The sequence below is a fragment of the Etheostoma cragini genome, chromosome 2 (genome assembly GCF_013103735.1).
Source record: "Etheostoma cragini isolate CJK2018 chromosome 2, CSU_Ecrag_1.0, whole genome shotgun sequence".
Lineage (NCBI taxonomy): Eukaryota > Metazoa > Chordata > Actinopteri > Perciformes > Percidae > Etheostoma > Etheostoma cragini.
Window position 1 is genome coordinate 19,493,121 of NC_048408.1, and position 14,655 is coordinate 19,507,775.

Consider the following 14,655-nt stretch of genomic DNA (forward strand, 5'->3'; position numbering starts at 1 on the left):
CTAGCCAGGACCCTACCCATCGACTAGCCAGGACCCTACCCATCGACTAGCCAGGACACTACCCATCGACTAGCCAGGACCCTACCCATCGACAAGACAGTCGTGTAAGTCATCTGCTTTGCTCATGAGGAACTGGAGCTGCAGCTCAGTGGACTGGAGGTTTCTCTCCATCCATCTTGTCTCGTGACAGTTGCAGGCCTCACAGTCACAGCTGCAGACCGTAGGGTCACCACAGGGCGGAGCCAGAGTAACGACAGCCAACGACAGGGACTCCTCCATCTCTGAAACCCCAGTGGATTTGAAACATAAATAAAATGGTTTCATATAGGGTATAGAGCATAAAGACTATCACTATACATCCCCCACCACCCCCAAAAAATAAAAATACAAGTAACTATCAAATGAATTTAAAGCCGTGGTTATGTTGGTGATTTTAACAAAAAACAACAGTATATGAGTAGTTCAATTGAGTAATATAAGTTTTTAAAAAAATGACACATCCATCTGTTGAAGCATGCTGGGAATAGCATTTATATTTGACCTCTTTGTCCAGCGTTAAGACTCTCCATGCTGTCCGAGTCCCTCTCACCGCTCATATCCTCCTCCGGACCCCCAAACGCATGTTGTTCCGGTGAGTTTGGCTGCACCTCAACCACTTCAAAGTCTGTCATGTTTTATGATGTAGATACGTTGGTATTTCTTTGGAATTTCTTTGGAAACCTGGAAATAATGCGCCACGTATTTTAGAGTCGTCCTACGCACAATGACCCGTCAATTCTGCCGCCTTCTTCTCATCTAAAATGACTGGACTCGACAGGGCGAGTGTAAAAACCCTTTTAAAACTAGCGAGCTAGCTAACTATCGCGATGCTAGCAATACACGCAAGTTTTAGCAAAGTCACGTTTACGTTAATAACGACTGAATACTAATTGGGGTTTTGATTTAACCAATCCACAAGATTATTAAACGTCTAACCACGCTGCAGTTTGTTGATTTTAATAGCAGATGAGCTAACATGGACTTATCTGGCGATGAATCTATCCTGCTGTTACCTTTTTTTCACCGTCGCCTGTCACCGCTCTTTCTCGTTGATCTTGGTGGGGATTACAGTTAATGGTCTCAGCAAGAATTATTAAACATAATTCAAATATTTATTGTCATTGTTTGCTTTTGTTGTGGGTCTACAATACAAAAAGATTAACATACATATTTTAAACAAAAGTGCTTTTCGTTTTTAACGTTTTTTATGTGAGAACTGAACCGATTATGCTAGCTAGCTTCATTAATCGTTAAAAAAAGAAGGACGCTGAAGTTGGCTTCTGATTCGACGGTTAAGGGTAAATTTAAGGAAACTTAAAGCTGACTTCCGATTCACGTTGTCCGATTCAGCTGCATTCAGTAAACATAATTTACATTACTGAGTGACTGATCCTCAGTTTTTTTAAACTGGCTTACTCAACAACTGGCTTAGTTACTTGCTAAAGTAGTTTCTCAAATGTTAGGTTTTGCTGCTTTTCTCTATTTTATATAATTATAAATGTAACATCTTTTGCACAAACCAACTTGTGCCTAAAATGTGAATAGGGTGTATTGTTTGTCTTTCAGTCTTGCTTGCCTGACATAATGATATCATGTGAATGTAAAATCATACTAAAGTAATGAGGAAAAAGACCAAAGATTATCATTTTAACATAGCCATTGTAGACCTTTTAATATATATGTGTATTAAATAACATGTCAACATGTATAACAAATAGCCTATTACGTTTTAATAACAATTTCATATAACATATGAAGTGTATCCTGGAGCAGCGGAATCAGATTTATTGCCAAAGTAAGTTTTCACCCACATGGAATTTGCCCTGGTGTGTTTGCTGCATATAATAAACTTATGAAAATGTAATAAACAATAGAGCAAAGTATTAAAGAACATAGATATATTAGAAATACTACAATAGAACTTTTTTGAAAATACACCATAACAAATATGTACAATATATCTGACTCTTCTATAGCTGTACGTTTTTGTGTAGGGTGTGCGGTATATTAATCTGGATGTGCAAAAGTTTACAGTAATATGCACAATGGTTAGGGATAATAGTCCAGGATGTGTTAGTGTAATGTGTATTGACACTGGTTGGGGGGTTAAGGTTCTGCCAGTCTATCAGCGGGGGTCCTTGGCCTTGTTGATGAGGTCTACAGCAGTTGAAAAGAACTGCATTGGGTTTACTCTCCGTTTCTGTGTCCTTCCTATCTTTCTGCCAACTAATTTTCATCATGCAAATCAGTCATGCAAAACGAAGAGTGTCCAGTTCATCTTCTTGATCAAATCTTCGAAAGACACCCACTCACGCAACCATAACGTCACCTAACCCCATTATGAGCTTTTCTCTGTCACTCTACCTCTCTTTCTATATTATCTCTCTCTCACGCCAACACACACAGCATTACTGTTTCTGTTAAATGAGATCAACTTCAGTTGTGTTTTGGAGACTTTGAACAAAAATATGCATACTTTAGACATGAAACTTGGCGTAGAGTCAGATATAACATGCCATTTCAGATGTTTTCTCTGTGTTTGTACTGTAATTATTATCAGAATATTTCATCCTTTTGAAAGTGTCCACAATGGTTAAAAAAAAACTACTATACCTGCTAAACATCTGGACATTGTCATAGTGAGCATGGCATGCTTATGTTAGCATTTAGTGTGAAGCACAGCTGTAACCAAGTATAAGTACAGCCTCAGAGCTGCTAGTGAGGCTGTAAACTAATTCTGGATTACACTGCATTTATCAGATGGCTGTAATTGCAAATTAAGATTGTGCATACAACTTGATTTGTTTGTAAATTAATATACTTTGCTATAGGTAAGACAACAAAACACTATGTTAAACAGTTCAAATTAGCTCCGTCCCATATTAAAATGCTGATTACCTGTTAAGACACTAATAATAATAATCTAACAATATAATATTCTATTACAATTTGTTTCTAAACTGATCTTTTCCACATTGTGAGTACTATTTTGGTAATTAAAGTAGATATTGAGGATCACTTATGTACTTTTACTTTTAAAGTTTTGAATTGAGGACTTTTACTTGTAATTTATTATTGTTTTTTACACACTGGTATTACTATTATTATCATTATTATTATCATTATTATTATTAGCATTATTATTGTTATGTTTATTATTATTATGTCTATTATAAGGACCGCTTGAATGGATCACTGTTGTTCTCATTAAGTGTCTGACTAATCATGTTTAGCAGTTTGTTCCTTAGTTAGCTACAGTTGTAGGCATTGCTCATTGCTAAATGTGTATGTATTTTTTTATAGTATTTTTTAAATTTATTTTTTAAAGTTTAAGTTCTGTTACGTGTTTATTTTAAATATGGTATGTGGTGGGTAGATTGTCCCATTCTTGTTTTGTAATATTTAATGTTACAAAAAAAAGTTACGACAGTTAACGAAGGTCACATGACACTTCCGGGCGCGCCCCCGTCGCCCAGCCCTGGACCAATGAACCGCAATGAACACCCGGGCTGCATTGCTCGAGCGTCGGGAGCGCGCAACAGGGTCTATCGTACAAGTGGTATGTGCTTCCTCCCGTCAGTTACTCACTGTTTGAATGCGATGATGTGTTGTCTAGTTCACCCAACCCATGTGCTGTAGCTAACGAAGAACTATTTTTAATGTGCTTTTTTTTTCTTCTTTTTTTTACTTCACCCAGCGGGATATTCAACGGACAGATTAGCTTTCTTTGTCCCTCGTTTTGACTGTAGGGGCTCGTGAAGGACTGACAAGCGTCTTTTTGTGTGGCATGTGATAGAGACAAGGGACTGAGGCGTGTTTGCGTTTAACGGATGCTACCGGGAAAAGAAGGGGCTTTCTCTCATGTATGCTGCCTGTGGATGTGACTTTACCTCCGTCTGGGTTCAGCAGGACATGACGGAGGAGCGCCGCCGGTGGATTTTATGGGGCTCTTGCTAGCTGTTGAATGGCAAGATGAACAATGACTGTTGAGCCTAATAGTTTTGTTTGGATGTTGTTATGCGAATGCCTTGTTTTTAAACGCGCAGACAGTAAACGCATTTTAATTTGTGTGAAGTGAGAGCTAACGTTGGTGAAACTGAACACAGCACGGGGAGGATCAATTCAGGCGCGGCCAGGCAGGCAAACAATGCGGATTACCTCTTGACTGTTTTGCCTTTGTGTCACACAGCCCGTATACAGTTTGAGACAACACTCGCAGGAAGAATACCCGGTCCTTTTTTTAATTGTAATTTTAATTTACTGTCTTGGAAAAGAGACGACTACAAACTGGCTGACAACAGAGCAACAGGGACAACGATGGCGAACGACTCTATGCAAGTAAGTTGATGAAGTTGGATGCCCTGCAACCTGCTCGCATGGTCTGTTTGTATTGACCTGCAACCTTTCTTTCTTGAACATGATCTTCATGTGGTCTTCAGACTCTTCCTCATTTTGTCGAACACCACTCCACCTAAAATTAATACTTTACACCAGTGGTTCCCCCACTCCACTGTGTTTTGGGTGCCTTGTGTCACCTTAAAATTGAGCAATTCCTGGTGACCCCCCCCATAGCATGGCCTGTCTTGTGATCAATTCAACTAATATGAAAGATTAGTAAAGGCTGAGGAGGTAAAAGCATGAAATAGAGAAATATCCAGAAAAAACATAAACAAGTCCTGTAAAGGTAATGTTTTTTCCTCCCTCAATTGTCATCATCGGCCCCCAAGCTGGGAACCACTCCACAAAATGGATCAAATACAAATCAATTAGAGAACAGTGTATATTCAAATATATATTGTAATATACTGTAGTGTTACATTACTCTATAGTGGTTAAGTAACCTCTGTGGGGAGATTCAAACAACTTGGGAAAAGCACCATCATGTGATGCATTAACAGAGCTAATGCATTTAAAGCGGGTGGGTGACACATCCCTAAATGCTGGAGGGGGGGATCTTTGGTGGCCCTGGGACCCCACTGTGATGAACCACCAACCACTCAGTTGAATTGGAAATGGATAGTTTGTCATTTGTAAATAATGTATGATGGGACACTTTCTGGTTTTGGAGAGGGCTCTTGCAGAGAGCTCCAGCGGTGTTCAGTCACCTTGGTGGTGGTCTGCGGATTGTACTGCATGTGCCATGATGTAGGTCTATCTGACTCGAGCTTTGTGCCTTTTCAAGTGTTTAGTGTGGAGATACAGAGAGTGAAGGCAGGCGAAATAGTTGTGTTTGCTAAGAACAACGTAGAGAGACACACACACACACACCATTCCCAACTCCCAACTCCCATTAGGCATTACTTGTTCATGAAAGCATTAGTGTGCAGGAAGGCTGCTTGCTTTGCATTTTACTGGTAATAGTTGTGTGACAAGGTAAAACACCCACTATTTCCTGATGTAGCATCTAGGCAAGAGGTTATCTGATCTTTGCTTTGCTCTTAACAAAGCTTAAAGTGACACTCTCAAGTAAAACATCTACATTTTTTTTTTTTTAATTCTTAGGGCAGAGAGGGTGAAGAGGCAGATGAGCATTATGAAATTCATACCACTGGACTTAGTGAGCCATTGTTCCAGTAGAGCTTAACACACTGTGACATTTGAGTCTAAGTAAGTGTCGTGTATCACTTGACCTGCAAGTGTTGAGTTTAGAAGTGCAGGTTTGTTCTGCAATCACACATTCTTGTTTGTAATTTATGATCAGGTCAGTCAATTGTAAAGGAAGACATTAGAACATGAGACAAGTTAGCGTTAATATACTAAATATTTAGAAGTAGCCAAGTGAGAGAAGTGGGACGATATGGGAACCAGTTTTAAGCTGACCAAGAACCTTCAGGTTAAAAAGGGCTGCGAGTAGTGTCCGAAGGTTTCACAATTACAATCTCTCTCTCTCTCTCTCTCTCTCTCTCTCTCTCTCTCTCTCTCTCTCTCTCTCTCTCTCTCTCTCTCTCTCTCTCTCTCTCTCTCTCGCGTGTGTCATAAAATGCTGACTAAGCACCTAATAGTTCTTGTTTGCACTCTTCTCTACCATTTCTCTCATATTTGTAATTTTCCTCCTTTTCATTATGTATAACCCTGATTTATTATTATATCATGTTTTGATACAGGCACATGTGATAATTTATTTTCTCACAGGAGGGACTTGTCTGGTGACATAACTTGTAGGGGTGGGAATCACCAGAGGCCTCACGATACAATATTATGCAGATACTTATGTCAAAATACGATGTTATTGCCATTTTTATTTTTAAAGATTATTTCTTTGGGCAATTTTCAGCCTTTAGTTTTCACAGGACAGATGAAGACAGATGAAGACAGGCAGACATTAGCAGTAGCTCAGTCCGTAGGGAGTTGGGTTGGGAACCGGAGGGTCACTGGTTCAAGTCCCCGTATGGACCAAAAAGTAGGGAGTGTGGATAGGTGGCTGGAGAGATGCCAGTTCACCCCCTGGGCACTGCCAGGTGCTCTTGAGCAAGGCACCCTATCCGCCCCCCCCCCCCCCCCCCCCCCCCCCCCCCGCTCAGGCAGTCCACTCACTCTGGTATCTCTCCATTACTGCATGTATAGATCCTGAGCGTGTGTGTGTGTGTGTAGTTCAGGACTGTGTGTAAACTAACAAAGTGTGGACACAGAGTGTAAATTGTAATTTCCCCATAGGGGATCATAAACAGATTAAAAATAAAGCAAAGGGCCACAAGTCAGAGTTGACCTCTATGTCATGTAGCACACTCTACCAACTGAGCTATCTGTGTGCCCATATCATTGGAATTTTAACATATTTCTAATATTCTGCGATTATATTTATATTGCAAATACCTTTGACCTGTTTTAGCAATTTTAAAGCAATTTTACTTTGTCATCATCTGTTTTATCTAAAAGATACATTTCTCTGTTGTTTCATCTCACTTCAATTTTATTGCTGCAAAGTGGGTTTGTCCAGCAGACAAACCGACCAACACATATATAATAAAAGAACGATGCTTGGCATCTGTGTATCGATACAGTATTGGCACAGAAAATATTGCAAAACCATGCTGTATCGATTTTTTTTGTTTTTTGTTTTTTTACTCCTGATAACTTCAGGGATGTTCTCAGCTCCACAGTCTAGTTTGCAATTCAACATCTTATAGCTGAAATAATCAGTTGAATTATTTGTTAATAAGGAAATGAAACGGCTGCTACTTTGACAAGTGATACAAAAGAGAATAATCTACAGACTAACAAGTAATTTAATAAAAACGTTAGCCTGATAACAATTATCTTTGACACGTCTCCATCCACATGGACAGTGTCTCCACTGACTGTTCCTTTTCTCGTTATTGTCTTCTCTTTAATTAGCTACAGGAAGTCATGAACTCCAGCACGTGTCAGTAGTAAAATGAGCCACAGTCTGTGTTTAATTAGCTTGTTTCCTGTAAGTGTAGCATGTTATCTGACTGCTTTCAAAAAGCTTTGTGCTGGGTTAGTTTGCCCCTCCATCAGGTATAATTGTAGCTTTGGTACCTTAATGTCCCCAGGCTATACAGCTTAGTTATTAAACAGATGTCAAAGTTTCATTTCACTTTGTCCGTGCCAGCTGACTTGTGATGTCTTTCCTCCTAAAACACAACAGAACTGCGATCATCAGCAGACAAACAGTAGGTGCTTGAAACAGTCCTGACATTTTTTTTTTCATTCGCAATTCTGCTTCAGTTTGTTTTGGCGAAGCCCTCTTGAGGCTTACAGACAAAAGGTGGTCATAGAAGGAAAGATGGACCAAGCTCCAGGTCTCCTTTTTGGTTTTTGATGTACAGCAGGAAATTAAACAAGGGAGGGTGCTTTGGGTGTCGGTGGCTACTGTGTTGACAACACTGGAGACCAGTATTCCACCTTTTGTCCACATAACCTTTGTTGCTAGTCCAGAAACAAGAGAAAAGGAATTAATCATCACGCCACCACACTTTTTTTAGTGTTTTTTTAAAAGCATAACTTGTTTGGCAGCCAGAGACTATAGTAGGAACCTAGTGGTACATTTTAAAACCAGACTTCACTTGGGCGTGTACTTGGAACTGCCATAGTATCCATTCAGCAACATTTTGGGACTGAACCCGTAGAAAGGGGACTGTGACTAACGTATTACTGGAGTTTGGCCATGCATTCTTAAGAGCACACATACTTATTTAGCGTTGTACTCCGATAACACCGACTGACCCTTAATGGACAGACAAACATTGATGCAGAGATATTGTCTTCTTTATTTCACACAATCTTCTCTTTTGTTAAAAACTGGTGCCGACATTGCAAAAAAACAACGGACAGTTTGTGAGATTGTGTGTTATGCTAGTAGCAGCTTATGTAGCCTTTTTTTCATTTTCATACTTTTAGTCCCAGTTATTCAAGTGACATTAGTTGAGGGGGTTTATCAGATTTGATCCAGCTCCTTCTTGAGACACAAAAGGCTTAAAACAACATTTTCCCAATACTTCCCAATACCTGTAAACAGACTTTGATGTGTAAAGAGTTCACCTTTTAAGCTTCCATTATTGTAGAAATGAAGCAGGCAGTGGAGATCTACACACTATCCCTACTTTGGTGTGCCATCCATTTCCCCCCACAGGAAGACGATATTTAACAGCCCCAATAGTAGTCTGAAGCCAGCTACGTCACACTTCCAGATAAAAGTTAGAGGGGAGGCAAGAAGGGAATTGGGGTGGTGTTGCTGCTGCTGCTTTTTTTTGTACATGTTTTGCACTTAGTTGTCTGGGCTTTTCCATTGAACATACAGAAACACACACTAGTGATTTCACAAAATGTACACTCCTGTTCACAAAACACACACTCCCAACACACACAGATCTAACAGCTGCCACACACATACAGAGTCAGCCACTCCAGAGAATGCATAGGAGTACGTCCCGTAAGCCTTCCCATGACGTAAGGAGACAGTTATGTGCACAAAGTCTTTTCTCAGCGCTGCCCTGTGGCCTTGTAGGCAGACAGAATTCATAACAGTGCACCAAGGAACAGTAGAGCAACTGGAGACTTGGAGAAAGAGCAAATATTCTCATTCATTTTTATGTTAATAAAAATGATTTTTTTATGTTGTATGGCATCTCAGTTTCATGAAATAATGTAGTCTAACAGGACTCCTTATCATATGACACAATTTCTCACATGAATCATGCTATATTTAGGCTTGTAACACATGAGCATAACCTCTTATTGGCTCGACTGACTGTGTGCTTTATGTTGTCTGACCCACAAGGAAATTACAGCATTTATGTAACAGTTTCCAAGTCTACAATGGATTATTGAAGCAACTGAACATATTTAGGAATATAGGAGAAAATTATTTTCTCGATTGATCGTGACCAATAAAAGCTGTCTAAATACAGTAGCCAATGCTGTAGGAACAATCTATGTTGCATCTGAGTGTTGGAGACAGTTGAGCTGCTGTCTTCTGATGGACTCTATTCACTGTCTCCATATGGTGTTCACATACAGAAGCTCATCTGTGTCCCAGTCAGTCCGTGGCCATTTTCAGGCGCAGGGCATATGTATGTATTTGCTGAGGGACAACTCGGTGTCCATATCATGGATGTGTTTGTTTCAAGTTTATTTTTCATTCCAACTTAAAAAAAAAAAAATAAAGCTGAAATTAAATGTAGTTTATTCAGGACTGACATATAAAAAAAATAAAAATAAAACACAAAAACAAATTAAGTGTATGGGGGAATTGTGTTTCAAAGGAAATTCAAAAGTTATCTGGAGAACTACATTTTCTTTTCTTACTTTTTTATGAGATTAGATTTAAACAGTAGTTATAATCTTGGTGGCAGATAATGTATCCAGTCATCTGCAAAAAGAACCACAAATGCTATTAAATGCTCCAGTCCGATAGCTCCGCTATGTTCACACGCTAGTCTCTGTGTCTTTCTGCCGCTTGGTATAGTGTATACTGGGCTTTTCAGAGCTTTTCCTCTAAAAACAGCTGACTGCTGCTGTTTTAAAAAACAATGCTACAAGAGCAGTGAGAGTGAACCAAAACACTAAAGTTGAGTGCTGGACAGATAAACAATGAGCTGAAAGTTGCTTTCAAGCTCCGTTAAGCCGTTGGGAGCTGCAGATTTAGGTGATAATTCTCTGTCTGTTTAGAACTACCAGGAACCCTTTTAAAGCCACTTTAAGGTACTAATAAAAATTGGAAATATGAATTTGTACATTTCCATGACACTTGGGCAACTCCATCTGTCTAGGAGGACTGTAGGATGTGATCAAGAGGTGCTGAACAGCTTCTGAATCTGAAAACCGTGAAATACTCTTGTTTTTGAGGGTAAGTTTCTTGACTGTTTAAAGTTGGCTACACACTTTTAATCCTGTTGACTAGCTGTGTTCAAAAATCTTTCGCAGAAACTTATTTTTTTTCATTGGTGAAATACAGTTGTGCAGTCCATTATTGACTATAATGTCTTTCTTAAAGCATGTCTGCATTATGCCCACAGCTGTAGCCGGATCATTGCTGCTTTGATGTGAACAGTTCTGATGTGGGTAAGGCTTTGCTTGGGCCCGACAGCGGATGGTTGAGGGAAGGGGAGGTCTAAAGGGCATTATGCTGATGATGAGGCTCTACAGCCGCAGCAGCACAATAGGTTGTATTGTCTGACACCAGCAGCCCAGATCACATTCAGTTCACTGTGAGTTCATTTTCCTTATCCTGGCTGGAGCATGTTGGTGACCACACCCTCATTAACCAACTAACCCACCCAGCTGCCCACCCTCGGACTGGGTAGTAAAGCCCCATGTAGACTTGCAAGATTAATCGTTATAAAATCGCGATCTCGATTCACCCTGTTCATGATAACGTTTTTAAATAACTTCATTTTTTCTTTTTCTTTTATGACTTCGATTCTCATTTAATTTTATAAGCCGAATGCTCTCACGTCTCTTCATTGAAGCCTCTATGTTTACAGGCTTGTGGTGATGCGCAATTTGCTATAGGTGCCAAATAAAAGTATATGTGTGGTACTGCCAATTTAGTTTTGTTTTGTCATGGTTCATGTGTGCAATAAACACTACACTTTCTGAAAAAAAAAATTGTGGCAGAGAATCGAGATATCCATTCTGAGCCCAAAAATCAAGCTCGATATTTTTATTCGGATCATGCCAGCCTAGCCCAGTGTATCAAGTGTGGTTACTGGTTAATGGTGTGTGGGTTCTTTTTGTCGGTGGAGGCTGAGGGCGAACACCCTCTACAGTACTGCAATCCCTTGTGTATTTAAACCGTGTTTGGGCTTCATAGTTGGCCCCAGCAGCTGTTCTAAGCTGATGTTTCTCTGCATGGATTTTGCCCGGTTTCTTTATCCCTCACATTTCGCCTTCCCTCTGTGCAAACATCCCATAATTCTCATGACCTCATCGCAATGTTTTCTTGCTTCAAGTGGACCCTTCGTTCTCTCTTCACACACACACACACACACACACACACACACACAGGCCAGTTCACACATTGTCATGACATCACTGATCACCCTTGGCCAGTAAACTCAACCTGCTTTCTCACCAAAGCTGGTGTTCTGTACATCCTATGAGGCAGAATAGTTTACAGATGCTAAAATTGTTACTTCATGTCTGCGTCAGTACAAATTTGTTACCATTCCTCCTTTTTCTCATGTTTTAAGTCTGTGATATTTTCATTATAACATGCAGTAAATCCTCACTTTCCCTCTCACATGGCTGGTCAATTCCAGCCGCCTTGCACTCTGACACACCTTGACCCTTGACCTCTCCTCATTATGGCAGTGCCCATGGCCACGTGTATCGATCTCAGCCCCATCGTTCAGGGCGGTCGTGCTGTTTAAACAGCCACTCTGCGTGGTGAACTATCTTTGGAGCTGCTGGAGGATTTTTGCATAAATTGATAGCTTAAAATGCATGTTGAGAAATGTAGAAAAAGCTATTTTTAAAGTGTATTTACCGTGTTCCTTTCTTCAACAAAAAAATTAAACATACAGGATGAAGAATGTATTAAATGGATAGTTTTTGTTCCAGTGACCCTCCCAGCAAAAAAACTAAAATAGTTTAGTCTGCCACAAAATACTGTGCATGTAAAACCCAACGTTGAGCTGTCCCATGCTTTCAGTTGTTGCATTTAAAGGTCAAAGATGTATTTTTAGGCACAATATATTGACAGAGAGCATTACATTATAATCTCTGGGAGGGTTTTCACTAGGACAAGATATTTGAGGACATACAAGCTGATGCAATATTAGAGCTCTGGTGACAACATGCTTACTGGAGAAAAATCAGGAAACAGCATGATGCCAAATGATTTAGTATTCAGCATGTGTACATAGTTTATACATCTGTTTTTTATTGCTTCTGGTGTGGATGAAAAATATGTGGTCTTTAACAGTCCTGCACAAAGTGTTGAGCACATCAACAGGTTTTTCCTTTATAGCTTAAATGTACTTTTTAATTTTTGACCAGCTGCCACCCCTTAAGTGTACAATGTTCTCATCATTTTGCGCACATGATGGTGATTCACGCATGGTGATTTTTTCCCCCCCCAGCAGGGGGTCGGCTGGTAAACGGTTTGTGAACAAAGAATATCGGCCACCTTAATGGGATAAACTAGGCATGGTTCCCTAGAGCAGTCATTCTCAAAGTGGGGTCCGTGGCACTCCGCCAGACAGTCCGTAAAAGTTTTTAAGTAATTTTACTTAAGTAATTTTTTTTGTGAGGGGGGGGGTCCCCGGTTTAAGGGGTCCGTGGCTGAGACATGATTGAGAAGCTCTGGCCTAGAGTAGGCCTGCACCTTTCGGGGGAAAAATATGACTCACGATTTTGTAGCTTAGAATTGATATCACTTTTCTCTGGCACGATTTTTTTTTTCTCACGAAATGTAATGTTTATTACACACATGAACCATGACAAAACAAATTGTCAGTACATCACCACCAGCCTGTGAACATAGAGGCTTTGCTGAAGAGAAGGGGGAGCATGCAGCGCTAGGGAGCGCTTTAAAACCTATTTAATACAGTCTGTTTAAAACTCACAGAAGAAAGTAGTAGAGTTTGTGATTCAGTCAGTTCGTAAAGTTAAATGAAAATCAAAGTCAATAATAAAAAATGTGAAAAGAACTTTTCACAAAGTTTCACAAGTCATAGGTTTTCTAAGGAAACATTTTCGGGCCTGTGTAGTGCAGCAAGACCGGACTGCATGTGATGAATGGTGCTGGACCAGCAACAGTCGGGAGTGTAAAGTGATTGACCATGTCGCCCCTCTGTTGTCTATGCCCCCCCCCCCCCCCCCCCCCCCCCCCCCCCCCCCCCCCCCCCCCCCCCCCCCCCCCCCCCCCCCCCCCCCCCCCCCCAACCCAACTTTTTATCCCTCCCTCCTGTCCAGGCTATGCACCAGTTGCTTCACTCCTCCTCCCTTCCCTCTCCAGCCCTCCCTCTTGTTTTACCGTATGGACCTCAAGAGCCATCCTCCACTGGGGATAATTAGAAGGAAAATACTTTTTTTCTTTAAGTTATTTTTATGTATATTTATGTACAGATATATATTTACTGTGTATATTGATTGACTGGTGGTGGTCTTGCGGATTTACACATTCAAAAAACATGTAATACATGCACAAATAATGCTTAAGTAAACGGTTAATTTAAAAATGCATGTGTGTGTGTGTTTCATATTTGTTATGAGGGAATAAGGTAGGCAAATACTTGCCATCATGATTTTGAAAAGATGATCCATAGCTGTACAGAATCAGATAGTCTTCATACAAAGTTGATGTTTGTTGGGTTTGTGTGTGTTTTATGTGTCATACACAAAGGGTGTAAGTTATAAGATATAAATAGGCTGTGAGAGTTATTAAGGTCTCTACACAAACAAACCCTCCCATTAGACTGGGTTGGAGATGGAGTTTGACTGATAACATGCGGCCCACTGGGAGGTTCCCCAGCTCAGGCCTGGATGGATGTTTGGGTAGCTGGGTGGAGTTGCATTCAAATCCTTTTGAATTAAATCAGTTAAAAATGTTTAAAAAATATACTTTATTATTTATTTACCATAGTCAATCATATTATACTGGATATGTTGAGCTCTTGTTACCAGAAAAAAAAAAATATTGAGAAATACAGATTACAGATACAAACACAGATTAAGCAATGTTTTAGTTACTCTTTCCAACTTTTACTATTGTAAAAATACATTTGAAATTGATATCCAAGCATCCAAGCTCTGTGACAGGCTATTTTTTTGCAGTATATCTACCTGTGTCTAGTGTCATAAGTCATGTTTCCATCTCAAATGTTAAGCAAACTTTTAAAATTCCGCAAAGAAAATGCAAATTAGAAACGTTTCCATCAACTGGTTGAGAGTTAATAAACTAGATTACACGAAGCGCAGTTTCGTTACAAGTTGACATTACACATGGTTGTAGATTGCAAACCGGCTTGCTTAATCAAAGACTTTAGAAACGAAGTTCTTTGGCTAAATGGAGAGAGGTAGCATTGTACAAGTTGGCCACCTGGGCATAATACAGGCAGAGACATTTGGTGGCAGCAAGACAACCGTTCACCGCTGTGTATTCGCGGTGTGCAGGGCCGTCGATTCAAGCTGTTAAACCAACTCGTCAAT

The 14,655-nt window shown here is 40.1% G+C and overlaps 2 protein-coding genes across 3 annotated transcripts in view; one reads left to right on the plus strand and one right to left on the minus strand.

Annotated features, from left to right (window-relative positions):
- Positions 1–1,327, minus strand: part of c2h19orf67 (chromosome 2 C19orf67 homolog) — a 4,736-nt gene extending 3,409 nt beyond the window's left edge. Inside the window, exons 1-3 of one of the 2 annotated variants that reach the window (XM_034900416.1) lie at positions 1,053–1,327; positions 542–710; positions 86–281 (exon numbers count right to left, since the gene is read on the minus strand). In XM_034900416.1, the coding sequence (XP_034756307.1) occupies positions 86–281; positions 542–671 (326 nt within the window). In that variant the 5' untranslated portion in view covers positions 672–710; positions 1,053–1,327. Of the gene's footprint in view, positions 1–85; positions 282–541; positions 711–1,050 lie in introns of both variants that reach the window. The other variant, XM_034900409.1, reaches the window with a different exon arrangement.
- Positions 1,328–3,559: 2,232 nt separating this feature from the next.
- pkn1a (protein kinase N1a) overlaps positions 3,560–14,655 on the plus strand; it is a 49,290-nt gene continuing 38,194 nt past the window's right edge. Inside the window, exon 1 of the mRNA XM_034894152.1 lies at positions 3,560–4,377. Within this exon, the coding sequence (XP_034750043.1) occupies positions 4,357–4,377 (21 nt within the window). The 5' untranslated portion in view covers positions 3,560–4,356. The remainder of the gene's footprint in view (positions 4,378–14,655) is intronic.